Below are 26,915 nucleotides of genomic sequence, written 5' to 3' on the forward strand. Positions count from 1 at the left end.
TTCATTTTATGGTAACAGAAGTTCTGTACAGTGGCACCTCTACTTAGGCACACCTCTGGTTACGTATCCTTTGGAATATGCATGTGTCAAACCTGGAAGTATTTTTCCGGGTTTCACCGCATGCACAGAAGCGCTCTACCGCGCCACAAGCATGTGCAGAACAGGCACCTCCAGTTGCAAAAACCTCGGGATCCGACCGGAGCTCCGGAATGGATCCCATCCGCAACCGGAGGTACCACTGTATATGGGTGCTAGTTCTGTTCTTTGTTTTAGTTAAATTGCCTAAATAGCTCAAGATCAATTAGGAGTAGGATGCACGTAATCTATGGCGCTAATAGATTGTATTCAAGAATGTTGCTGAGATTTTTAATTAGTGGACCAGTGAAGGGAAACGTGTTTGTTGAGTCTAAGTGGACAGTCTGTATAAGGTAGTTTTCTCTTTCCTATCTGTGTCTCTGGCCAAATTCTTTGACACCAACTTCCAATTCTTATCATTCCCCTTTGTTCTAGGGGTACCCTTTTATCATATAGTTTTTAAACAGTAATGTTATCTTTAAAAAACAGGATAATAAGGGGGGGAAACACTTTGAAAAGTGTTGTTTCTTTGCTGAAATCCATCACTGCAAGTCCCTTGCAAATCTCATAAAACTCAGGTAGAGAAGTAATGTTTGCTGAATTTTTCAAGGAGGATAGGTATGCTGAAGCAAAATAACAGGAAGTTCAGTTCCATCACCCACAGGTTGAAGTAAGGTAACATTTTTAAAAAATCCCAGTAGTTATTATTAACACTAGTTTGTCAATTGTAACAGCATTTACTTCACACACATTTAAGACTTAAAAATGCTCAGTCTTCTGTATTTCACCTTCCATGACCCTCACTGTTATGCATATTGTCTATAAGGATAGTGTGTGTATACACACACACACACACACACGCCTACCTCTGCCAACCCTAGGATAATATTATCTACCAAAGTAGACTTGTTTGAAAGCTTATAATGTAATATACTTTTGCTCCACCATCCTATGAATGTTCAGGAAAAGAAACTTAAATGTAACATTTGTGTGCATGCAAGTCTCCTTTCTCACTAATGCCATATTCCCACTTGACAGATTAACCTTCTCCTGTCACTGTTAAAATGAGTTGAGAGGTCTGCTCCCACAGCACATGAAACAAGATTGGATGAACCTTCATCTCCAGTAGGGGCATGTCTGACTGGTTTTGAAAGAAATGCCGATTAGACTACAGTGGTACCCCAAGTTAAGTACTTAATTCGTTCCGGAGGTCTGTTCTCAACCTGAAACTGTTCTTAACCTGAAGCACCACTTTAGCTAATGGGGCCTCCTGCTGCTGCTGCCGCCGCGCCGCCGGAGCACAATTTCTGTTCTCATCCTGAAGCAAAGTTCTTAACCCGAGGTACCATTTCTGGGTTAGCGGAGTCTGTAACCTGAAGCGTCTGTAACCCGAGGTACCACTGTACTTACAAACACAAGTACAACCCAGAACAGCTATTAATAGTTAAATGCATATGCCATTTCTCTGCACCTGAGCCTTGGCCATGGAAAACACTAGCTAAAATCACAATAATTCATGCATAAAGGAAAGTCAAATTCTGATGAAAAATAAGCAATGCTCAGTGCAGAAACAACTTTTAGCAACTGTAGTAATGGTAGTATAATCCAAACACTAGTAGGTACATCGGCTAAGTACAACATCGATACGGTAAGAGACTGTGCCATGCTGTTCAGAAATGACCCAGAGCTCCTTTTCTGTGCAACACCATTGGGGAAATATATAAACCCAGATGTTGATATAACTAGCAGGCATTTGCTCATGTGACTCAAATTGCTCGGGGGGGGGAATAGTCTGATTTTGTATTAGCTACTTCATCCAGGCAATTGGCCACTTGGTCCAAGTGCCTTTGGAAACCTAAAATGGACTTGTATGAAATTTTCTTCTGCAAATGACATCAGCACTGGTCTCAAGTAGCAGTCACACAAGGAGACAGCTGCAATGTCAGAGACTCGTAATACACACTTCCATGAAATCCTAGTATTTTTGTGCAATTACTTGTTTACAAAGGCGACTGAAGTAAAAGCTTCACGTATTACATATAATAAGGGAAAGTGAGTAAGACAAGCAAAGATAGCAGACAGGATACCACTAGCAGACAGGGTAAGGAAGAATTTCTGTATTTGGTAATATTTTATGTTATTACTTCCGATGCCTATCCTACTCATGCCCTCCTGTTTCACTTGTCTCAGCCCTGGCAATTGGCATTTTGACACTTTAAAGTTATATCTAAGCTTTCCCCAGTGCTCAAATAGCATAGCATTACTTAACCAAGTTTATGGAATGGAAATGCAAGCGTTTCTAGAGTACCCTGCCCTTGGAAGAAGGGGTAGGTCAACAGCAGGTAAGTTCAAAGATTCTTATATTGAAGGCTATCATTCTATGCGCCCTTACCTGGAACCATGGCATTCTGACAGATGTGCATAGGACGGCAATGTAAATCTTGCTCCAAGATTCCTACACTGACTATATTGGGTGCATAAGAAAACTTCCAAGTGTGAATAAATTTTGACTGACTTAAGAATTTCACCAGATTTTTTTATTCAAAAACTTGCAGCAGTTTGCCTAATACTCATGAAATAGTAGGTTTATAACCAAATGTTTTGCCAATAATTCAGTTTAATTATTTCTAAATTAAGTGACCACAGCACAAAAAGTAGAATGCTGCAGTTACATAAATTCTTTTGCTTTACCCAGCTTATAGTGGCTGTTATAAATCCAGCTAGTGTACAGCATTTTTTCATAATCTTTTAATATGTATTATCCAGATTGACACTGTGACAGCTCTACTGTGTGGGTTAACATGATACTTGGTACAGATTTCTCATATTTGGTCTTCAGATAAACAGTTTTCAAAAACTGACTAAATATAAGCCATTCCAAGCCATTTCAGTCCATCATGAAAATACAGATTCTTCTCAAAATGAAAAAATATATATAAATAATGGTATTGCCAAAAAAGGGCAAATCAAAGGTTCAAGCCAGTCTTTACCTTTAACTCACCTTAATATGAAGGGACAAGACAGCATGTGAATGAAAGACAAAAAACAGTCTTAGCTTTTAGTTCAGTTCTGAAATGTAAGGTGGATTCTACAATCACAACTCTGAGAAGTATCCTTTAAAATGTTCAACTGCAGAACACACACTTTAAAAAAAACCACATTTATTATAGTATGGTAGCCACTGTTAGAAAACCTCAACAGCTACTCTTAATGCAGACCCCAGAAGGTCTGTGCAGGACATCAAAAGTTAAAGATAAACTCATCAGATTAATTTCTACTGGTGGGCGCTTATGCTGAAAAATATTGGATATACCTCTGACAAGTTTTTTTTCTCTTTTTAAAAGGACTTGTGATAAAGAATTTTCTCTTTTCTAAATGAAGAACAGTCTGCCATTTTAAACATACACAATATTAAGCGAGACTCTTGTTTTACTTTAGACTGGAAAAATAAGCCAGGGACAATCAAAGTCAACACAAAGTAACAAACAGCAAAAGGTAGCAAGAAAGAGAAACAGATAAGTGCAGCTCTGGTCAAATTCATCGTAGCAGTTCTTTAACGTCAGTTAACGGCTCATTTACACTGTATTTCTAATCAGTAACATGCAAGCCCAAAGAAGCATTTGATCACTACACAAGGTAATAAAATCTGATTAAATTTTATCAGGCAACTGCTAAAATATGAAAATTTGCAGATGTAACAAAGTAGCTTTATCTGAACTTTAACAGGACAAAATTAAATCATTCCATTGGTTAAAAAACCCTACATTCAGTTTTACCAAACAAAATTTCACATGAAAAGTACTGTGTGATTCCAAAGTTTCTGGAGTAGAAATGGAGTGATTTGAAATGTCAAAGACCCCATTATTTTGAAAATAAAATGAAAGTACACATCAAAAATTTCTAATTCCACATGTGAACAACAAAATACTGCATATCTACCAACAACTGCATTGGGTAGGTCATTATGAAAGGCTAGCTGCCAAGATGTAGGAAATGGCTCCTTGCCTCTGTTCCCTTTGAGGAATATACAATCGTTTGAAATCCAGTCACATGAAGTACTTATCATGCTGTGATATACTGAGATACTCAATCCTTAAAGTAATCAATCCAATAGAGCTTTTTAAAGTTGCAGACTTCCAACTTTTGTATCTCTCCTTATCTATAAAGAGTCACTTCAGAACGGCAAGGAGGAGTGGGGGGAAAGGGGTCACAGCCTCTGGAACAAGATGTTGGACAGTTTGGTTTCGATTTTTAAATTAAGGAGTTCTAAGGCCACCTGTGTTTTTTTTTCTCAGTGCTGAAAGTTGAAGTCACAGGGCCCCTTTCCCCACCATGTGAGAACATGTTCAATAGTTTAGGTGTTTCAATGTCTCCTTTTGGCACCACGGAGCATCATTCTAAAAAGAAATATTCCTCTTAAGTTCCTAGTTCTGGCTGCCTTGTTCACTCACTGCCACAGGTGGAGTTTCCACATTCACAGCTATGACTATGCTCTCTCCATCCTCCGTTTTGATACGTTTCAACTCTTGCTGATCAGACTGGTCTCCGTTCTGACGTTTTGTTGGAAGAGAAGCTGATGCAGATGCATGGGTTGCTAACATGTGTAGGGGACTTGCAGCAGCTGAAAATAAAAGAATGGAGATACATTAAACGCAGGCAAAGCAAGAGGAAGCCCAATTCCACGAATGGCTTTAGTATTACATGAAAGCTTGATGCGGCACACATTCGAGAACGACCCTAGGATGTTCTTGCATGGGTGAAAATATCTGCAGTGGCTGACCTCATGGCTAAAGAGGAAGAAAAACATTATTGTGATAAAGGGAACTTACTGCCAGAAAGTGTGAATAGGATAGCAGTCTATATTCTACCGGGAGCAGATGGTCCCAAAGGATTGTGAAACGACCAAGAAAAAAGCATGAGTAAATAACTATAATATATTGTAAAGAACTGCTTTTTCAAAGTTCAGGACAGCATGTGGGGGGAGAGAAAGAAATAAAACAACACCAAGATCATTGAGTATCTAAAGCTTAATTAAACCATGAATCAAACCAATGTGGGGATCGAAAGAGTTACTTTAGGCATGCCCAAAGCCTTGAGCATAACTAGTGGTGGTTCCCGACTCTCCCACAGAAGAATTCCCTAACTTTCAACAGAAACATCCTTTTGATTTTAAAAGCAGACTGCTATCTGGGATGGGAAGCTATTCCTCCAGAAATACTAATGCACAGCACAGTTACACAGGTCTTTGTATCACAGATCAGTTCCTAACTTAACGTGAAAGGGAAAGGATGTAGACTAAAAAACAAACAAAAAACCCCTTAATTTTCCAAGGTAGTAGTTACCTCAAAATAAGCTAAAGAATTAAGCACAAATCTGTAACAATTTTGAGAATCAAGAATCCACAGATACTGGACATCACTGTGACAAAAGAAAATTTGTGACACTAAAGACACCACTCCAAATGCTTACCAGTGTTGGCCTGACCTTGAATTGCTGTGGTGATGGGTACTATATGTGTTCCATTCTGAGTTACAGTTTTTATTGGTAGCTGGTGTTGACCTAGAGGTGTCTGTTGCACTAGAGTAACCGTCTGTAAAGGTGCCGTCTGAGATGTCTGAATGATCCGACTAGCAGCTCCTATGGTTGTATGGCTAACGGCAGGTATAGGCTCCACTTTAACTGGGGTGGGAATAAAAATAAAAATCTGTTAGAATGAGTTTGGAAGCACTGAATAATTCATGCTTAAAGCATCAAAATTAGCACTTCTTAAGAGAAATCAGTATTATGTAGTTGTTTTCACTACTTGCAACAAATACAAAAAAATATTTGGACTGTATTACTTCCAAGGGGAACCGGAACCAAATTCTCACCTTTCGTTTCATTGTGGTCTCCATTCTCTTGAGGTTCTCCCTTAGGTTGGGCCACCATCGCTGCCTGTGTGACCACGGCTTGTCCAGCTACAGTGAAAGTATTTGCTGGTGCTAATCCAGTCACATTTGTGACAGACACAGCTGGGATCTGATGAACAACATGAACTGTCTGTACTACAGGCTGCTGGGATGTTGATGTTGTCACAGGAGTTGCAACAGTGTATGTGACAGGTTTCATAGTTTGTGGTAGCTGCCTCTGTACAGTAATTAAAACAGGCTGGCTAGATAAGGGTGAGCCTATCAAAAAAAGGCAGGGGAGGAAATTAGTTAAATCATCTGCTTTCCAAAAGTCTATGAACATATTGTTTACTTGAATTTTTAAAAAAGCCTACTCCTTCCTTCAACAGTTTCTTCAGCTATCCTAAGAGTAAATCCAGTTAGTTCAGTATTACTGACACTGTTTTCAGCAGTAAAAAAGTAAAAAAAAAACCGTTGCTGTGCCACAAGGAGAGGGTTGCAACTACTGGCAACACTAATAGTTAACATAACTACATTTCAAAATAAAAACAAAAAAATGGAAGTGTTGTAGATCCGTAGTTCAGTGGCTTGAACACATTTTGCAGGAGGTCACCAATGTAATCTCTGTGCTCCTATGAAACAATTTGGTTTGCTTTCCCCTTTGGAGACCTCCTAACACAGCATTGGGGAAATTCAGAAGTTGTTAGACTCCCAACTTCCATCAACCCCACCCAGCACCTTCAATTGTCATAATTTCAGCATGACAATTCCATTCAACCCCAACTCATAAATCTTAAAAGTATTTGGAAAAGGGGGTTCTATTAGCCCTTCACAAAGGATAGAGTACTTATATTTTTAATTTTCATTCATAATTTCTTTCTGCAAACAAACTTGGCTTTTGAAGTGAAGCCTACATTATACTTTCCATTAGTTTGGTACAGTTTTAATATGCATATTAAATACATGAACACTATATGAATATTTCACCTGGGGCACTCTGTGCAAATCGTGCTTCTTGTATTACTGCTAATTTTGGCTGGATAGTACTCGGCTCAGGTTCCATTGGGACAGGTGACCCTTCCCTTGACAGGCTCTCTGGGGTCTGCACACCACTCGAGTGAGCAGATAACACTCCAGAGTGATTAGGGGAAGCTGGGGCACTTCTGCAAATGAAGAACAAAAGCAGCCACTTTCAGATTGAGAATTGACAGCTACGATGAGTAGTCAGCCTCAAAAACCATTTAATACATATACTTTCCACAAGGAGGAGCTCTTTGACTGAGAAGTACTACCAATTCCTGACTTCGCAGACTTTTGCAGAGGTAATTCAAAAGCAGACTATGGTTGCTATAGTAGCACAGAACAAGGAGTAGGATGTGGGGGGCATTGAAACAAATGTCAATAAAAATGAATGAGTTATTCAGCATGCCTTAATTTAGAGGTTCAGTGTGCTGAAGCCCCTGTGTGGGCACCAAAGCAGACACTGGCAGGCACACAGGCACCCTAGACGATCAAAAGTTATGGAATTCCCTAACTCAAATACCTTGATCTTTGTTACTCTGTCATATACGTTCTCCTTGGATTTCCCTACTTCTCTAACACACAGGATCTGCTTTAAATATTTTTAGATACATCATTTTTGAGACAATACCTAAAAAATGAATGGAACTGTTAAAAAATTATATTTCTGTGATTTCCATCTTGGTTTAAGCAGCACCAGAGTATTCTCTCTATTAGGAAACTACTAACTATTCATGTTCTATTCGGAAATGCATGCCTAGCCACTATGAATTTTAGTTAAATGATGGAACACATGAAGCTCTTAAGGAAAACTTTCAAAATCTGTGCTTAAGTTTCTGCCCCCTGCGCCACCAATACAATCCCTGTGGAACAAGGGAAGATTTTGGGGGGAGGGGTGAAAGAAGTCCCATTGTACAAGCAGAATTCATTGGACAATTGGGGGAGCACGGCTGGGTGTCACCCATTTAAAATATTATATAATGTATTATACACACCCAGATTTAAGCAGAGTGGGTTAGGTCCAAAAGGTAAATGGATACTTCTCCAGAAGGCTCAAGCCATGGGGCAAGCCAATGGTTTAAAAAAATGCAATCAAAAGAGCTGCTTGCCATGTAGAGCTGATTGCTAGCTAGCTACTACAGAAGAGTGAACAGATTGAAGGGAAAGAAGAGTGTGCCCTTGCTGGGCATTATCCCTGAGCAGCAACTGTGGAGCAAGAGGGCAGCTTGGCAGGTGTTATGTTAATAATGCAAACTGACAACATTCAATGTGTGAAAGTCGATTCTTGTGACACTACATTACCTGCACTGTGTGAATCTAGCCCTCCACAGCTATTGTTTTGAGGTAACTGCAATGCACTCGAAAGGGCTACAACTGAGAAGGAACAACATTACTAGCCAGCCTAAACTTTGGGGGGGGGATTTCAAGCCCCCAAAATGGCAACAGATCCTTAGTATGAAGCAAAACCCACCAAGTCTCCTCAAGAAGAAATTTTAATGGCTCCTTAGTGCAGTCAATTACAATGAACACCCGTTCTCTATTTAGGAAAAGTCCTTTATAATTGTTATACATCTAGCTCTAACAACATTGCGATCACTTAGGACTGCGGTTACCCTATGCCCAGCAGAACGAGTCACACTTAAGGTGAAGCCTCTGAAAGTGTATTTTTAAACCCCCAACTTTGATTCCTTACCTAGAAGAGAGAGGTCCCAGTGGGGTTCTAAAGCAAGGTACTCCTCTCGGCCGCCTTTTCCTAAAAGCCTGCTCTATTAATTTGCTTTCAGAGGCAGGGTCTATCCTCCAGAAGGAGCCTTTGCCTGGTTCTTCCTGGGAACGTGGTACTTTGATGAAATAACGATTCAGAGAGAGATTGTGACGAATTGAATTCTATGGAATATAAAAATATATATACAAATCATCCATCTCTTCAGCATCAAGCAGGAATATGGCCTAATGCAAAGGTTTCCGCTCCTTGTGAAACCAGTCTCCAGTCACCACATATTCATTTGACAGCAGTCACCCTTCCATCATAACCAACTTTTTCAGCAGTGGAACTATCACTAATATAGCCCCACATATTTAGTTCTTGCAGTTTCTCCCTCTTTAACACATGGTTTTGCCTTTTCCTGGTGCTTCAACTGTATTTTTACCTTCTGTCACCTGAAATACTTCAAATTTTGCTTAGTACAGCAGTTTTAAATTTTACATGCTGAAAAGTCATTTGACATTCTGGTGGCCTTCCCTGACTTGATCTTTCAAGCTCTTCACATTACACTCCTAGGATGTACTGAACAATGCCTTCTAGTTTCTTAATAACCAAAACATGAATTTTCCTTTTAAAAAGCTTGGAAATATTCAGGCAACATATGCTGTTCAGGCATGAACAAATACACGAGGATGGCCAAGGATTTTGGTAATAAAGAATTCTCCTCAAACTTCACTGTTTCTCTCCCATTCCATGTCCTCTTTTTTCCTCCTCCTTAAAAATTCCTGCCTCTTTTCCTCTCCCATCCCCTGGAATATACTGGAATATCCCAAGTTTTGCAACCTAACAATAGCTGCCTACAGACTACATTATAAAAACTAAAGCACATGTTCAAGTTGGTTTTATTAGATGAAGAGGATAAGTAATCCAGTTTGGGGGTTTCTGGAAATAGCATTTGGAGAAGCTGGCACAGAATTTGTGACTCCTACTTAAACCGCTTTGAGGTTTTTTACAATCAAGCGATGTATAAATTTTATGAAATACATACATACATACATACATACATACATACATACATAACATTCATCTACCAGACATTTAGGGATTTCTCATTTCTCAATTACAATTTTGAAAAACCCTCATCCATTACTACAAATACATCCCTTACTAACCTTTCTATGCGGAAAAGGGTCATGGGAAAAGGGTTAGTTTTACTGAAAGAACCAGTGTACCATTTTAGGTTACTGAAACAGCTAATCATTTTCAAAGCTCCAAAAACCTATTTCACAAAGTTAAACATATAACCAGGGCAGGAGGGGGGCTGTGAAGTCCGTGTCTGAAGTAGTAACTAAACTAAGTTGTTTTCTGTTTATTTTACTTAAAACAATACTAGTTATGTTTACCTGCCAGCCCTTGTCTGCTGTCCTGTAGTAAGGATAGTTTTTAGTTATGTGCGTATAAATTCCATTTAGTGTAAGTTGCTTATCAGGTGCCATCGTAATTGCTTGTACTATTAGTTGTGCATAGGAATAAGGTGGCTTTGAGTCATCCTATAAAAGAAGATGAAAATGAATACAGTAAAGTTTTCTACAGCATCTTATCCATTCAGTAACGTAAGAAATACATCAGTTGTGTATTACAATAAAGCTTGAAAATATCAGACAATTCTGGAATAGATTTGCATTGGGAGATATTATGTGTTTGAGAGTTGGGACTGATGTTAATCACAAGTGGAACTTGAGTCAACAGTGTGATACAAAAAAGGCTAATGTGAATATATGCTACATTAATAGTTTCCATAGTTTCCAAGTCATGGAAAGTAATCATTCCATATTATTCTGCACTATTATTATTCAATCTCAAGTGGAACACCATATCCATATTAATAACAAAACTGGAAGATACACTGGAAGTCAGCCCCCCACTCAACGTAGGATAAAACTACATTATAGCATAGCTGACAGCTGACCATCAAGTCTCTGCTTAAAAACCTCCTGCAAATAAAAGCCCTCTTCAGACAGTTATATTCCATGATCAGATAGTGCTCGCCAGTAGAAAGTTTCTGCAATGTTTAGCAGACTGCATTCTACTTCCCTGCAGTTTCCATCGATCGTTTGCAGTATTGCCCTCTACAGCAACAGAGAACAGGTCTGCCCCATCTTCTGCATGACGGTCCTTCAAATATTGAAAACTGCTATCTTCTCTTTTCTTGGCTAAACAGATCCAGCTCTTTCAAGCATTCCTCATAGGATGGTTTCCAGACCTCAAAATTCCATTAGCGTGCAAACACTCAAGCTTGTCAATACAGCACCCACAACTTTAAACTACATTACTATGGTGTACTGAGATGTTTTTAAAACGAACAAAATATGAATGAATGAATGATCCAGTACAGAAGTGCTCAGAACAGTGACTTCCCATGATATATAGACATATTGGAATGAGTTCAGAGGAAGGCAACAAATACAGCTGCTGCTTTGGAAAACAAGTCCTATTATTATAAAGAAAGGTTGAAAGAACTTGGCATGATTAGACTGGAAAAGAGAGGACTGAGGGGTAACAAGATAGCACTCATTCAGATACCTGAATGGCTGTCACACAGAAGAGGACAATGACTTGCTCTCTATTGCTCCAAGAGGGCAGATCTAGGAGGGGTAGTGGGCTTTTCTTCACTGAAGGTCTCCAAGCAAAAGCTAGACAGCCATCTGTTGAGGATGTTCTAGCTCTGGATTTCTTGCATCAAGCAGAGAGTTGGACTACATTGCCTACATTGCCTTTGACTCTGTGGTTGCATATTTGATGCCTCTCCTTTTTGAAACTAACTTTTATAGGCTTTAGCATTTTCAATATTCCAACACACAGAATGGATATAATTTGAAAGATATTTTAGAAAATCACTTGACAACAAAAAAGAAAATTGTGAAAGTATAATCTTCTAGCTTTATGATACTTTCACAGCATTCTGTAGCATCCAAACTAAATACAGCACAGATATACAGGATACATGTTGTTTTCTATTTCAAACTACTAAACCACATATAGTTATTATTGCTACTTTTGCTTTTTCCAACCAATACATTTCCATTAGTGTAACACAGAACTCAAGAATCAATGTTACAATATTGATTCCAATCAAGCTTACCTTTGGGCTATCTCCACCAGATGCTTCTTTGTCATTTTCTGACTGTGAATTGTCAGCCACTAGATGTAGGTCAGATGGTATTACACGGCCCATTTTGTACCCTGAAGAACCTGCACCACGAGGGCTAGATGGGCAGGAATTTGCAGCACTGTAGAATAGGAAGAGTATATCCATTACAGAGTATATCCACCCACAAATTAAAAATATCAAACACCCCTGGTTACAAAATAAATCATGCAGTTAAGAACCTCAATCATTTCCACAATAACCCTTATAAGTCTCTCAGCATTGTGAATTTTAGTAGTTATGGGGGAAGGGATCACTGGGATCCCTATCAACCACTATTTTATGAATGTGATGTTTCTCTAACGGAATTGAACTTACATGTAAACATTTTTAGAAAACTGTTCTTCAGAGTCTAGTGCTTTACTTGTGTCTACAACAGTATATATGAAAATGGATGGACAAGCCTTAAACAAGGATGTGGCATCTCAAAATGTAGAACTACACAAGTAGGACAAGAAACTGCTCAGTTGAAACACATGGAGTACAACATTCAATGTGGTGAGACAAAGAGCCTTGACAAAGCCTGGGTAAAAAGATCACACTGTCAAATCCAGTTTCTTTTATAGAACATAGTGCTTGGAAAAAGATATGGAGGCTAAATTTGCCAATTCACTGACGCCTTGATGAAAATACTCCATGTAAACAGTGGTTACATCACAAATCTGAATGCTCTTTTTGAGGGGAAAAGAGAGGGGTCACTCACCAATGAAGGCAGTAGTGAGTGACATATGGAAAGAAGCAGGCTTTACTTTCCTGTTACTATTAGATTAGGAAAATGTTAACATCTTGGCAGAAGTCTCACATGCTCTCAATATAGAGAAAACAATCCCTCTTAAGGTCAAGAAATGTTTGATTCTACCTAGTTTTTCAAAAAATGTGGTGCTGCCCTCTAGCAAGTGTGAAGAGCAGCCAGCCTTCGTTTCAACTTGGAAGCTGCGAGGTCTTCAAGCAACATCTTCCAACAGCACATGGGAGGCTTGACAGGTTGAGGGAGGGAGGTAATTTTTGTTTTAGCGGTAAAGTGGTCCAAATGCTGGTTTTTAATGCCACAGCTGCATCCTCCTGCATGACTGCAAGACTGTAAAGAGACAGAAGAGTCTCCAGGCTGCAATCTGGCAATCTTGCTAGATGCCAGGATTGCTTGTTAAATATGGAAGTGGTTGCATATAGGTGCCAACTGTCACATATTAGTTTGGAATAGATATCTGTACGCGTAGGCAAATCTCTCACATGTGTCCAGTGACTACAGTCAGATCAAATGAGGAACTACATTCAGGATGGTAACTTTAGGAATGCAAATAATTGTTTTAGGTGCATATCCCTATCTTCAGTAGATTAGATTTGAGGTAGCTGAGGACACACCAGTAATGCACACCAGTTACAAAAGAAACGCTACAATGATCTAAATCCTCTTCAGGATATATTGGGCAATGGTGAGAAGGGCAGTAAACCAATCCAAAAGATTTCAAAAAAGGATGATATAAGTAAACATATAATTTGTTTATTCTTCACAATGAACAATACCAAAAACTTTGTTAGATCAGATAATACAACAGAGACAAAAGATCAACCTGTGGAGAAAAGGGAACCAACTGACTCCTGAGCTACGGTTGTTAAGAAGAAGAAGAAGAAGAAGAAGAGTTTGGGTTTGATATCCTGCCTTTCACTCCCTTTAAGGAGTCTCAAAGCGGCTAACATTCTCCTTTCCCTTCCTCCCCCCCAACAAACACTCTGTGAGGTGAGTGGGGCTGAGAGACTTCAAAGAAGTGTGACAAGCCCAAGGTCATCCAGCAGCTGCATGTGGAGGAGCGGAGACGCGAACCCAGTTCCCCAGATTACGAGACTACCGCTCTTAAACACTACACCACACTGGCTCTCGAAGTCTGTTTTGCTGCATGCCCACAATAGTACTGGCTTATAGGCCTGTTTCAGCATTTCAAACTGAATACCTATCAACTTTATTTGTGGAAGTTTTCAGAATGAACTTAATTTTTTTAAAGCATTCAAAATGTTGACTATATAGCTTCTAAAATGTACAACTGATAAACAAATCAGCTTTAGAAAAGCACCTGCATGACAAAGACACACCCACCCCTGAACAGGATCACTATCCAGACAACAATCAACTATTGCCAACCCAGCTATTAGATGGAGAATAAGCCCACATAATGGCTCCATCTTCCATTTAATTTTCAGCAAACACTATGGTGAGATCCAAACACACTATCTACATGTGTGAGTGGAAAGAGCTTCCTTTCATGTGCAGGGGGAAAGGCAGTATCTCCGTTGACAACAGTCCCTCGTGAGATTCTGCTCCAAAGGATCTTCAGCCTTTGGATGGGATTTTCTGGGTGGAGGCTGACACTTAATGTTGTGGAAAGCTTAAAAGTTCCTGTGTGGAAAAGGAGCAGGGATTTATATATATTTTGACCCTTGCCTACAGGTTCTCAATAGGGCCTCCACCCAATTAAAAGGAAATTAACAGCATGCGATTTTAAATTAATTAAATTTGTCTATGACAACAAATAGTTTTGAAGAGAACAAAAGGTCATTTGATGATACATGTGCATGTCATAGAAGATAATGTCTTAGAATATTACAGTAATTCTTTTTATGTTAAACAAAGAAAATGAATGCTTTTTCTAAGATGGTGCCTGCCATGTGTAGGTGGTTTTTTTAAAAAAGTACTTATATATAATTATTATTTTTACATGTGCTGCCCATTTAATAAGGGCACATTTTAGTCAGCCAATTTAAACTTACCTTCGACAATTTAGCTTAGTTTTTAATATAGATCTTATCTGGTAATATAGTTGGAGTCAATAATTTATGCAGCTCCAATCAGTACTGTGAAGATGCTGTAAGGAGGAATCTTAAAAGCCTGATTTACCCTTGATCTCTCATAATTAATGCATTTTGAGTCTTTAAACACAGAAGTATGGTATCAACATTGGGGGGAAAGTTCCATGAAAAATATTTGCATCTCTGGGTCTTCCTTTTACCTTGTTCATATAAATGTGCAGGGTAACACACAGAAGTTCTAGTCAGTTCTCCCTTGAGAAAGATTATATGGTCACAATTGCTTCTCTTGAGATATGTTGTTTATGTTTTGTTCTGATAGGAAAGAATTTGCATGGACGAATGTTTGTTTTGATACCAAGAATCAAGCAATGTGATTTTATATTTATGTGCCTCAGAAGCTGCTGGACATGCTTTATTTTGACAAAGCAACTGGAATAAAATGTGTAATGTATTATAATTTCCCCAAAATAACACATGCACAAAAATGTAATTTAAAATAAAACTCCAGGGTGCCTGTAAGCAGCCACACTGTGTGATTCTCATTTTAGCTACAGAACCTCACTGCCACTCCAGCTCCCCATGACCTCCAGGAGTAGCTTTTTCGGAGGCAGGGCAGTGATGAGAGATTGTGGTAAGAAGAGGAGTTGGGAACACACACCAAAGTCACAGCATGTGCACAGAATGCTGCATGGACAATTCTTTAGATTTCAGCATTTATAATGTAGTGCCTTTCCTAAAAAAATTTCAAAACAGCCGTGACTATTATTTTTAGTGCTGTAAAGCTGAAAAGCCTTGTAATGTTTTCGAAGTTATTTTGAATACTATTTTTAATGCTATAAAGTTGGAAAGTCCTCCCTCTCCTCCCTACAATCTGCTCTGGAGGATTGGGAAGAAACCCAGAAAAGGTATGTGGGGTGCACAGGAGCACATGGGGAAAGGCAAGGCAGGGGAAATTCTACTGCATGAACAGGGATGATCCTTTAAAGTCAATGACTTCATTGGATACAGCCCACATACTCTAGGCAACACAAAGACAACTGTAATAGATCTACAGAAGCATTTTGATTCAATACTTGTTATGTAGACACGGCAGTCTGAGTTAAAATCAACCACACACATTTTTCACTGAACATACTACTACACACAAATCATGATTCCAAAGTCTCAGCTCAAGTCACAGTTCTGCCACCTTTGTGGTGCAAAACCAACTTAAATATTCTTAAATGTACTCTGCACATTCTAGCTGCTTAAAATATTTTGCAAATGACATCCAAATTGCCTTTGCATCCTTGGTAAAAATGATTTAGTTAAATTGCAATTAGAAATGCCTGTATACCCAACTTTTCTCCCCAAAAGAGATCAATTCTTTGCAAGTGTTCCAAGTGAACGCTCACAAAGGATCAAGACCATACAAGCGATCACTTTCAGCTCTTGCAAGGAACCAGAGTCCTCTGCCATCTCATCCCCTTCTCCTGCTTTAGGGTCTCAAAACTTACCCAGGGCAGGGATGTGGCAGACATTTTCCCACATCCCAACCCAACCTCCAACTGGAGAAGGCACTGAGGGTCAGGGACACTGAGAAATCCCACAGAACAAAAACAAGAAGGACATGCAAGCTGGAACTAATACTTTTCTTAATCTAATACTTTTGATTTTAGTATTTTCTTTTTGAAAGTGTTACCATAAAACACAGCATTGCATTGCATCCAACTAAGTCACTGCTTAAACAGAATGACACAGTGGAATTTCCCTTCCGTTCCTCCCCCATGTGCTTCCCCCTCAAATCTCCAGAGTAGATTTGGGGGTACAGGGAAGACGGAGAAGTTCAGTTGTATTGTTTGACTCATGCAATTGCTTAACTGAATTCATAATAAAGATGGCTTATTAGAGAGATGGTACATGTTGTTAAGTGACTTTGAGCATGCCCACCACCCATATAAAACCAGCTATTAGGTTACTACATAGTCAACATTTATCATGGTTCTTAAACTCAATCTAATGTTCCCAGGAATCCCAGCAGGTATGAATCATTGGTTCACAAAATGTTCCAAGTCTGACAATTTCTAAACACTCACATATTGAAAGCCAAACTAGACACAACAGCAGCAGACCTCTCCTTTTACATGCAGATTTCCCCCAATCATGTAGTTTAGGAGCAAAGGGGGCATGTGAGTGGGAACTGCAGAACCTTCCTTCCACTTCCACCGTTAAAACTCCCTGCTCTCAACCATTCCAATTGTTCTCTCAGCCAGGCTCCAGTAGCAGAAGCAAGCCTGGCTGGGAGAAAAAGCACTGGAGGGTAGTGGCTGCAGGAAGTTAAGTGATCCTGGAAGGTATTCAGACCACTCATCTGTCAGCACCCACACTCTTGTTAGCGTCTTCCTAATCCATCAAACTAGCAGCACCAAAAGTAAAGGTGCTGGAGACTGGCCCAGGCCACAGTGGTTTAGATCTGGCACCCTTGAACCAGAAATACTTGGCTTGGATCCTCCAGAGCCTAAAACTCAAAAGCCTGAACCCACCCAAGGAAGTAACTCTCTTCATGACAGGAACCCGAATCACCATGTTGGCCCACCCATCACTACAGGCAGTTAGCCCAGAGAAAAGTGTTATGAGTGGAGAAGGAAGAATGCTAGGCTTCAAGCTAAGAGTTCTGCTGCTTTAAGGTCTTCTACACCTTAAGGAAGAGAAAGTGCTATGGAAGCTGTTCTGCAGACATAAAAGGATTTAGTTCAATCCTAGCTTTTGTAGTTAGTTTGCTCACTTGGAGCTTTCCATGGTACTCTCTTGCCCCATGGGCGTACTATCAAGGTAAGCAAAGGGCATCCTCTCTTACCTACTTTATATATAATTGGGGCAAACCCACAATGAAAAATATGTGTCTGAAACCATCACCTCTAGTTTGGCCTTGAGTGATCCATAGTACTGTAAATTCAAGTAAGACCAGCACAATTAGGTGGCTGAAGAGAACGTGCAAGTCTACAGTTTATTCCCAAGTTGAGCTGAGCTCCAGGTTTTATTGCACAAATGAAAACATCAAGTGATGTATTACTTCGTATTAAATTCTGTGGTCCTATATTAATTGTGCATGCAGCATCACAATGTCTAAATACCTGATGGTTCCTGTGGGAGAAGGGAGAGGGCTGATCAGGTGAGCCATGTTGTCTGGAATGTTTATTGTTAGGGGAGAGATCTGGGGTTGCACAGGTTTCACTGGGGACTGCGGGGACTCCTGTTTTTCTCTTTTTTCATTGGATAAAGCTGTAAATGTTATCTTGATGTTTGTGCTGGGAAACCTGAATGTACATCTGCAAAATAAAAACAAAATGCACTTATTAATTGGAAGAGTATAAATTTTTATTTGCATAATTTCATCAGTATTACTTTACTCTAATAAAATGTTAATTGTAAAGTGTTATTTCAGGTTACAAAATGAGCAATTACTATTTGCAGTTTTTAAAAAGTCTTAACACAGAGAACTGAACACACATATAAAGACCAAAACTAGCATTCACAGAAATAGCATAGTATCATGAAAAGCTAGGTTTGAATCAAAAGCCTTAGTCCTACACACTGACCTAAAATTGGTTAGGAAACGATCCATACTTCATAAAAGGGCATACATTAAAAACCTCAAGAACTCTTCTTTTTCTTTCTTTTTTTAGGTTGCTGTCCTTTTCTCTAGTTTCTGGAGAAAATTTCAAAATGCAGTACATAGCGTCTTGGGGTGTGTATGTTATATTCTGGGTGGAGGGGTAGTGTGTAAAACTGAAATCACATCTAGTCAGAACAACTCCCTAGAACCACTTCTACATGAAAAATCTTACCTGCCGGAGCCAGTGTAAGATCTCACAGGGTCACGTGAGATATTACAAAAGCATCCATAGCCCACACAAGAGTTTCCCAGAGTCTAAGGTTGAGAAATTAAAAGCTTTTTCCATGCAGGAAAATTCAGCAAGCAAACAGCTTTTAAACTCTCCGCCTCACATGCATTTAATTTGTGTGATATCAGCTGGCCAGCTGCCAAGCGCATAGAACTGTGATTGTGCAAGTTAAATGTGTGCAAGTTGTGATCCTACAGTATGGCAGGGTTCCAACCAACTTGTTCAGCTGAGATAACTCTGACAACCAGGGGCTGCTTCAAACAGTTGAATGTCATGGGGTGGAGGAAGAAATAACCGTATAGAAATGCTGTGTTCTTTATTCCTGATACATTTTGAAATCTGCTCTTTCAGGGACATAGGCCTAGTTTGTTAAAGCTATAATTAATTGTTATCCACATTAGTCAATAATATAAATACATACACATTCACACAAAATAGCTTTCTTATCTGAATATTTCAAAGGATATCTCCAATATATATTACACAGTTACAAAGGTACAGAAATCAGAAACCAAAACAATCCAGTGATTGGAACACCTACGAAGGTAACAAATAATGAAAAGCATACCCCACCCCACCCAAAAATCTCCTTCTCATAGTACTAGAACTCTGGGTTACTCAGTGAATCACGGTAGGTTCAAGATGGATGACAGTGCTTTTCACAGTGCTTAAGTACGGCAATGGTAATACTGTGTCAGATGGCTTTAAAAGGGAATTAAGACAAAATCGTGGAAGTGAAGTCTATAAAAAGATATTAGCTATATTTTCCTAGTGCTGCAACAATAAAGCTGCTAGCACATTTGCAAAACCAGCAGGGTTGTGAATGGTTTCAAATGGGATGGGGGACCATGTGTTGAGATTCCTGCATTGCAGGGGGTTGGGCTAGATGACCCTCAGGGTCACTTCCAACTCTACAATTCTATGATTCTATGACAAGCAAACGGACTCAGGTTCAGAGGCACTATACCAGATGTTGAGGACAGGCAGCAGGGAAGGGTAGCCCTAACTGAAGCCCTAACTGTGAGCTTCCTAGAAACATCTGGCCTCTGGAAGCAGAATGCTGGACTAGATGGAGAGTTGGAGTGATTCAACAGAGTTCTTATTTAGGCTAAAAATAAGATGGACAACCAACTCCTCCATAGACTGGACCAAATTTCCTCCCTACACTATATGTATTTATTTTTACAAGCATTGACACCCCACAAGTTTAGCTTATACCAATTTTTCAATAAAAATAATTTCAGGCCAACAGCAACTAACACCAATTGAAGCCACTTCTGGAAAACATACTTCACTTGCAATTACAAATCCTACCATACTTTGCAACATTAAACCATATAAAATTTAAACCTCCAAGGCTACCAAAGAAAAGAGCTCTAAAGAAACCAAACACAGCATCCTTGCACAGACTGAAAGGAACCCTGAAAGAAATCTGCCTGCAGGCAGTAGTTACTGTAGAAACCAAGCTCTTCATCGTTTTCCTCCAAGCAGAAGACACAAAAGAGCTGGAAAGCAGGGATCGATGGGAAGCAGCTTATAAAGCTGCTTGTCACATCAGCTGCAGGAAAACCAGACACTAATTCATTAAAACTACCCATGTAATGCCTCTGGAATTTGAGGCTCCATCGTCTGCGAGTACAAAAGAAACTCTGCCTATGGAAATGCTGCACTTTTAAGTATTTGGCATCTTTCAACACAAAAGCTAAACACGGGCTGGTTGTGTGGTCTCTAAATTTCATCTTCAACCTTAAGAACATGAATGAATATAATTTGTCTGGAAGAAGACTGCATGTCTACACTTGCTTCAGATTTATAAATGGCTGTTTCAGCATCTTAAACAACTTACGCCACTTTGAAGTAATAGCACAGTTGCTTCAAAATCAAGCCAACTTTTCCCCTTTCAGTTTATTATTATTTCCTGCTGTTAAATTAATTCATATTGTAAGCAGAAAAGGATTTTCTATTCTATAACCACTGTAAGTATCTATGTTTCCATGTGAGAAGGTCAACAAACAAAAAGCTGTGCCCTTCTATTAGACACTTACCTAACTTTTCATTCATATGCAAGCAGGTAGGTGTCTCTTTGGTGTAGTAACATTTAGCCCACATCACACCATTCAACAGCATACATCTCAAGCAGCCACTTGTAAGTTTTGACTAAATTTCTGGATAAACACTTTTTTCTGTCAGAAAAGTTCTCATAATACCAAAAAGAAGACAACAAGCCAGATGTTTTTAGGAGTATGAAGGGTGCATATAACTTGGCAGCTTCACCTGAACACAAAATTAAGGCTATATACTGAGATAATGTGGCTGTGTTTACTGTGATTTGGAGAGTACATTATTTATATCCCACCTTTTTCCATGCATGACATACATACAAAGCAGTCATTATTCAAAAAGTCATCTAAGAGAAGATTTTTTTCCTTTTGGTATCTGTATTTTATCTTTTAAAAAAATAGTGATCAGCCACTATTTCTTGCCAAAGGCATCTCAAAGCAACATACAACCAACCAACCAACCAACCAACCAACCACCCATACAGATACGTTAAAATGAAGAAGAAGGAAATACTATTATATACTACCCTAATTTTCAAGCAGTGAGAGATTCCAGGCAGGGGTTCCATGCACTTACCCAAGGCTTGGTTTCCTGGAAATAAGAGACAGCAGAGACTGTGGTGTCTTTAGGGTATTTGGTTTATTTACACATATATGCAACCTGAACATAAGCTGGAGAGGCTTACAGCATTAAGAACACCCCAAAATGTATTGTTTCTCCCATAGTCACAGGCTTGGATTCTAGCAGAAATCAAGCATGTCTCTCTCCCAGCTTCTGCTGCTGCCAGGTTCTGCCCGTATTGGACGTAAATTGCTTTTATGTATCTGCTGGTGCTTTAAATTGTTTATATATATGCGGTTTTAATTGCTTTTATTATAAAAGTTTTATAATAAAAGTTTTATACATGTAACTGTTCTGGTGTGTTTTATACAAGCAATTGCTCCACATGTTTTTATTGTACAGTATTGTAAATTGCTTTGGGGTGTGTCATGGGAAGTGTTCACAAATGAAATAAAAAATAATTACAAAATAATGAACACATCAGATTTCAAATGGTCTCCCATCCAGGCACCAGCCAGATCCAGACCTGCTTAGTTTTGGATGCCTGCCTTGAGCGCCTTTCAATTAGTGATTGAAAGATCAGTCTTTTTCCAGTCAGTATCACTTTCATATGTATTCAATCATAAGTCCATTCTTTTTTTTAAAAAAAAAAAACTGCACTAAAATCCATTGACAATATGCATTTTGTGTGTATTTTTCTGAACCAAAACTGCACTGCAAAATATGGCAAAGTATGCAATGTTCTGATTCATGTATCGGTGAAAGAATGGCAAATTAGGCTGGTTCACTCTGAAATGCAGACCAAACATAATTCTCCCCATCCAACTTCCAATGCATGTATAAAATGGGAACATAAGAAGCCAAAGGCTGGTAGGCTCATCTGTTGTAACTCTTGATGCTAATTCCATCTAGCCCAATGTTTTATTTAGACATGCTTACTGTAGCTTCTGAAGGGAACAATAAAATTAAAAATCTGGACTATACTTCAAAATACTGTGATTCTATAATGTGACTATATTGAGCAATTCTTATGCAAGGCATTTTGAGAGCCTTTTCTTACTACAAAACGGGATATATCAAATCAAACAAACACACTGTTCAATTCATGGAATTGTACATTGTATGCACTCTTACTTCTGAAGGAGGAGGAATCTATGAATGATGCAAGCTGCTGCAGTGGCCAACATAACAACAAAGCAGTGTTGTTTTCAGCAATATACAGCACAGGTTATGGCCTAATTAATCTGTAACCTTTTAGTTCCACACTCTCCTAGACAAGCCCAGTCAGCATATGGTCCAACAAGATCAGCATATCACTTAAACTTAACAACCCATGAAGCAGTGCACCTAAGCATTCTTCAGATTAACTATTAAGAGCATCTACTTTTCAACAGTTTTCTAAGCACATCATTTTTGACATTTTCCTGTAGATTTGCTACTTTGACATACTATACTTAAAAACTGCCCCACTGAAATCTGATTAATGCCTGACAATAAGAGCAGACAAACCACTCATTTTCAATAGCCTCTCAAGTCCTATGCCAGTGTCTCCCAAACCTTGAGCTTATGCCACCTTCGTGAGCTTATTCTGTATTCTACCCTCACCCCAAATCCAGCATTATTAAGTCTGTTCCACAGCTGGGTGTGCAGAGATCCCTGCAGTCATGTACATGCAACTTGCTGGTGTTCACAAAAATCTGTGGACTGTGGAACTAACTGATTACTAGCATTAGAAAAGATAGCAAGCCACATCTGATACTTCCTAAAACAGGAGCAGGCAATGTGGTGCCCTCCAAAAGTTTTGGACTCCAACTCCCATCAGCCACAGCTACATGGCACAAACGGTAAGAGATTATGGCTACTGTAGTCTACAATATCTAGAAGGCACCACACTGGCTAGCTCTGTCCTAAAACCATATATAGGAGAACACCATTAGAACAAAGCAGGTCATTAAAGCAGTCAGAGGGGAAGCAGCCATCCTCACAAATCCAGGGAGAATCCTCTAAAAGCTCTTCTAGCATTAATAATATTAATGCTACTACTACTACTACTACTAATAATAATAATAATAATTTGTATCCTGCCCATCTGACTGGGTTGCCCCACTCTGGGCGCCTTCCATCTAATATAAAAACACAATAAAACATCAAACATAAAAATCCACCCATGTCTTGACACCTTTTCCAGGCCAAGCCCGCATTGGGAGAATCACTGCTTTATGAGGCAGATAATATCAACCAAAGCACAGGAATCTGCTTCCTTCCCTGCTAGACCTCCACACCAGCAGATGTGCTGCTAGTGTGGCAATGGCAAAATGCAGCTGTCTGGAAGTGTGGCTGGCAAAGGATAAAGTCCTACCTTGCTGAAATGGCAGCTTTGAACCTCTAAGATGGTACAAAGACTTACATTCAGTACCTCAAACTGCTGTCTATACAAAGGATTGGTGTGCAAGAATCTAAGCACTTATGGTTAATGTTAACCAAGCATATAGTACAGTCAATGAGCCAAGCTTTAGGCTGCCCCAGAAAAGGGGGTTGTATGTATCTAACTTATTTATGTTAGAGAGGTACAAGGTACTCACTGGAGAACTATCCAAGGTTTAACATGAGAATCCAAGTAGAAAATGTAAAATTACTTCGCAAAAAAAATCGAAATTTCAAGTAAACAGTGCTTCATTTATCTTAATGACAACTTGTTGAAACAAATGAGGAAATCAATTGTTATTTTTTTAAAGAAAAAAATCAGTGACACCATCTACATTCTGTTACGAAATACAGATGGACATCTTATGTAGGGTTCAGTTCCAAGAGATTATAGTTAAGATTCACCAAAATTTGTCTGGGTTCAGACAAAGCCTAATAAGCTAATAAAAGCAAACAATCAGGGACAGCACCATAAAAATCCAGACACAGTAGGCAAATAAACAAAATTAAAATGATATTTAAACACTCAGGAAAACAAAAGGGCCTTTGCTCCAATTGAAGATAGGCACAAGTCAAGCTTCCCTGGAGGTGTGATTCATTGAACAGGGCACAAAAGTAACCCATTCTCCAGTTGCCACCTACTGCATCAGTGACAGCAGAACTACCCCAAAAAGGACCTTAATGATGACCTTAAGGCATGAGCATGCTCATATTGAATAAAGGTAAGCATCAGTACTTTGACTCATGTCCAGTAAGGACAGGGAACCAGATATATGTCTCAGCATCAACAAGGTTTCAGCCCCAACACCTGGTTTTCAGTTAGCACTCTCATAGCAGTATTTTGCTCTAACAGCAGTTTCTGAATTCTCTTCAAAGTCAATGTTATGTATAATGCATTGTGATAGTCTAACCAGGAGGTTGCCAGGCATAGTTAACTGAGCTAGATTCCCTCTGTACAGGAAGAATTCAAACTTGTGTAAGGCACTCTGTGCCCCTGCCTCTCCAGTTACAAAGCTGGATGGAGGACCAGAACACAAACCTGCTCTTTCAGAAGAAGAGAAAGTTCACCCAGAACAGTTTCTACATCACTAAACTGGACAAATGAATCACCTACCAACAGCACCTCCATCTTCTCTAGACTGAGGACCATATTAGTTGTGATAGTTTCAGCCAGCACAACGAGTACCAGTAAAGCAATGAGGCTCCCCACCCCCCTCTGCAAGACCCCAAAACCAGCTCTTGGGGGTCAGGAGAACAACAAATGGGGGGAATTGTTCCACTTGGCAAACAACATTGAATTCCTCCGAGATTGTTTATTGACTCTCATTCAGTCTATAATCAAACCCAGATGCTGATCTGGTACTTACATTGCCTTCCTTGAATCAGCTGAAAATGAAAGTAGTGCTGGGTTTCACTCACTTATTGATGGCACTTAATATATAAAACAGCATGTGGGACAAGATGGAACCCTGCAGGACCCTATAACATAAATGTCATTGAACCAAGCTGTAGCACCTCAGCCCCACTTTCTAGAACTAGCTGTTCAGATAGGAAAAGAAACACCATAACATTGTATCCCAAATTTCCAAACTGACAGTCTGAAAAAAGAAATTGATTTCTTTTTAAAAACATAAACATAACAGTTTTTCTGGAGGAAAGAAATGTAAATGTGGCTTCATTGAACTCAGTGGGACTTTGTTTCTGAATCAAGATGCTTAGGATCATGCTACATAGTTTCTTGGATTATTGAAACAAGCTTAAACAGACTTGCATTCCACAAAGCAAACTGCTCTTTGAATTTGCAAAATTCAGTATGTGATCATCAGAATGTTGTTGCTTTCACACAACTGAAACTATAGATTTCAAGACATACAGAAGCAAACACGTTAGGGAGAAGTCCGCAAAGTATGGTCTGAAGACATGTGAGGCCAGTACCTAGCTGAAGCTAAGGTCAGTGCCTGCATGGAAGTTTGGTGATATATAAATGCAAATAGGGAAATAAAAAATGTGTCTACATTTTTGTTATAGTATTCACAGAGTTGATAGCAAGTAGCAATACCTACCTTTACCTTTATAGCATGCTATCTATAAATAGAAACCCAGGACTGCATAAGGAATGTTGAGATAAGATGCAGATTCAACAGCTTCTCCTTTCAAAATCACCCCAAAACCAGAATCACTATTTTCTTCTTTGGAGGGAAACTACAATGACTACAAAAATAGCTTAATAATTATTATCTCTTCATTCACTATGCAGTCTGTGTGTCATCTACTGATTATTATGTGAATGTCAATGTCTACTCCTCCCATGCAATGCTGCAAGTCATTCCAAGACAGAGAGGCAAGCCCAGCAAAACTAAAGTCAACAGGTATATCCCCACCAATCTAAAGAGTAACTGGAGAGAAAAATTAATTTGATGGAAAGAGAAAAGAAGTATGCTGCCACTATATTATCACTCATGCTTGTTTACAAGCTCTGTTTACAAAGTTTCTGTTTACCAGAAACAACACAAACACATCCATGAAAGTGTCTGCAAAACTAAGTGGGACTATAGTTGCCAATGCTATTTATTGTATTTAACAGAAAATTTCTGCTCATGCTATGTGACATAGTGCAATGGGCAGAGCTACAGTGAAGGCTGCCATCATGTAACCTCTCCTATAATTTTCAGGATCCAGCTACAAGCATCAACAAAAATCCAAGTTCCTCCTTTTAGTAACACTTCCTGCTGCTGCTTTTGTTGCCCCAATTTTGTTTTATGACACCGATCCAGCATTAGTAGCCTCAGTCATTACCCACAATAGATTAAGTAAGGTGATCGATCGTCTGTAGCTTATCCTCCACCCTTGTATGTTAATAGGGTTGATGTGAACCCCAGCAGCACTTTGAAATATTTGCAAAACATCTTAGCAAAACCTGAATCACTTTACAATCCATGCTGCCTTCATCATGACTTAATTAACACTTTTATAGTGCAACCCTGTAACACTGGTTTCTTATTTATAATACTTTTTGAGTGGGTGGGACTCTGTTAGGCTACTGGGATACATTGGGTCCCTTCCATTACAATATTTACTATGTAATATTTCAACTAGGTATCTTTTGTTTTCTGTTTTATTTTCTTTCCTGTTAGAACTCAGTGCTTCACCAATGCATCTCTTTTGTTTTCTCCTCCAGGGCTCTCTGATAGCACAATAAGGAATTTAAATTAATATTGTGGGGTCCCAATTTACCATATGTCCTTGAAAATTGGAAGCTCATAATATTTGTTTATAGCTAGAAGCTG

The 26,915-nt window shown here is 39.1% G+C and overlaps 1 protein-coding gene across 2 annotated transcripts in view; it reads right to left on the minus strand.

Annotated features, from left to right (window-relative positions):
• Positions 1-3,219: 3,219 nt before the first annotated feature.
• FOXK2 (forkhead box K2) overlaps positions 3,220-26,915 on the minus strand; it is a 30,356-nt gene continuing 6,660 nt past the window's right edge. The window contains exons 2-9 of one of the 2 annotated variants that reach the window (XM_082213188.1): positions 17,812-18,006; positions 11,831-11,978; positions 10,092-10,238; positions 8,677-8,870; positions 6,951-7,126; positions 5,946-6,242; positions 5,560-5,754; positions 3,220-4,696 (exon numbers count right to left, since the gene is read on the minus strand). In XM_082213188.1, coding sequence (XP_082069314.1) covers positions 4,500-4,696; positions 5,560-5,754; positions 5,946-6,242; positions 6,951-7,126; positions 8,677-8,870; positions 10,092-10,238; positions 11,831-11,978; positions 17,812-18,006 — 1,549 coding nt within the window. In that variant the 3' untranslated portion in view covers positions 3,220-4,499. Of the gene's footprint in view, positions 4,697-5,544; positions 5,755-5,945; positions 6,243-6,950; positions 7,127-8,676; positions 8,871-10,091; positions 10,239-11,830; positions 11,979-17,811; positions 18,007-26,915 lie in introns of both variants that reach the window. The other variant, XM_082213187.1, reaches the window with a different exon arrangement.

This window comes from Podarcis vaucheri (genome assembly GCF_965113315.1).
Source record: "Podarcis vaucheri genome assembly, chromosome: 2".
NCBI classification, from domain to species: Eukaryota; Metazoa; Chordata; class Lepidosauria; order Squamata; family Lacertidae; genus Podarcis; species Podarcis vaucheri.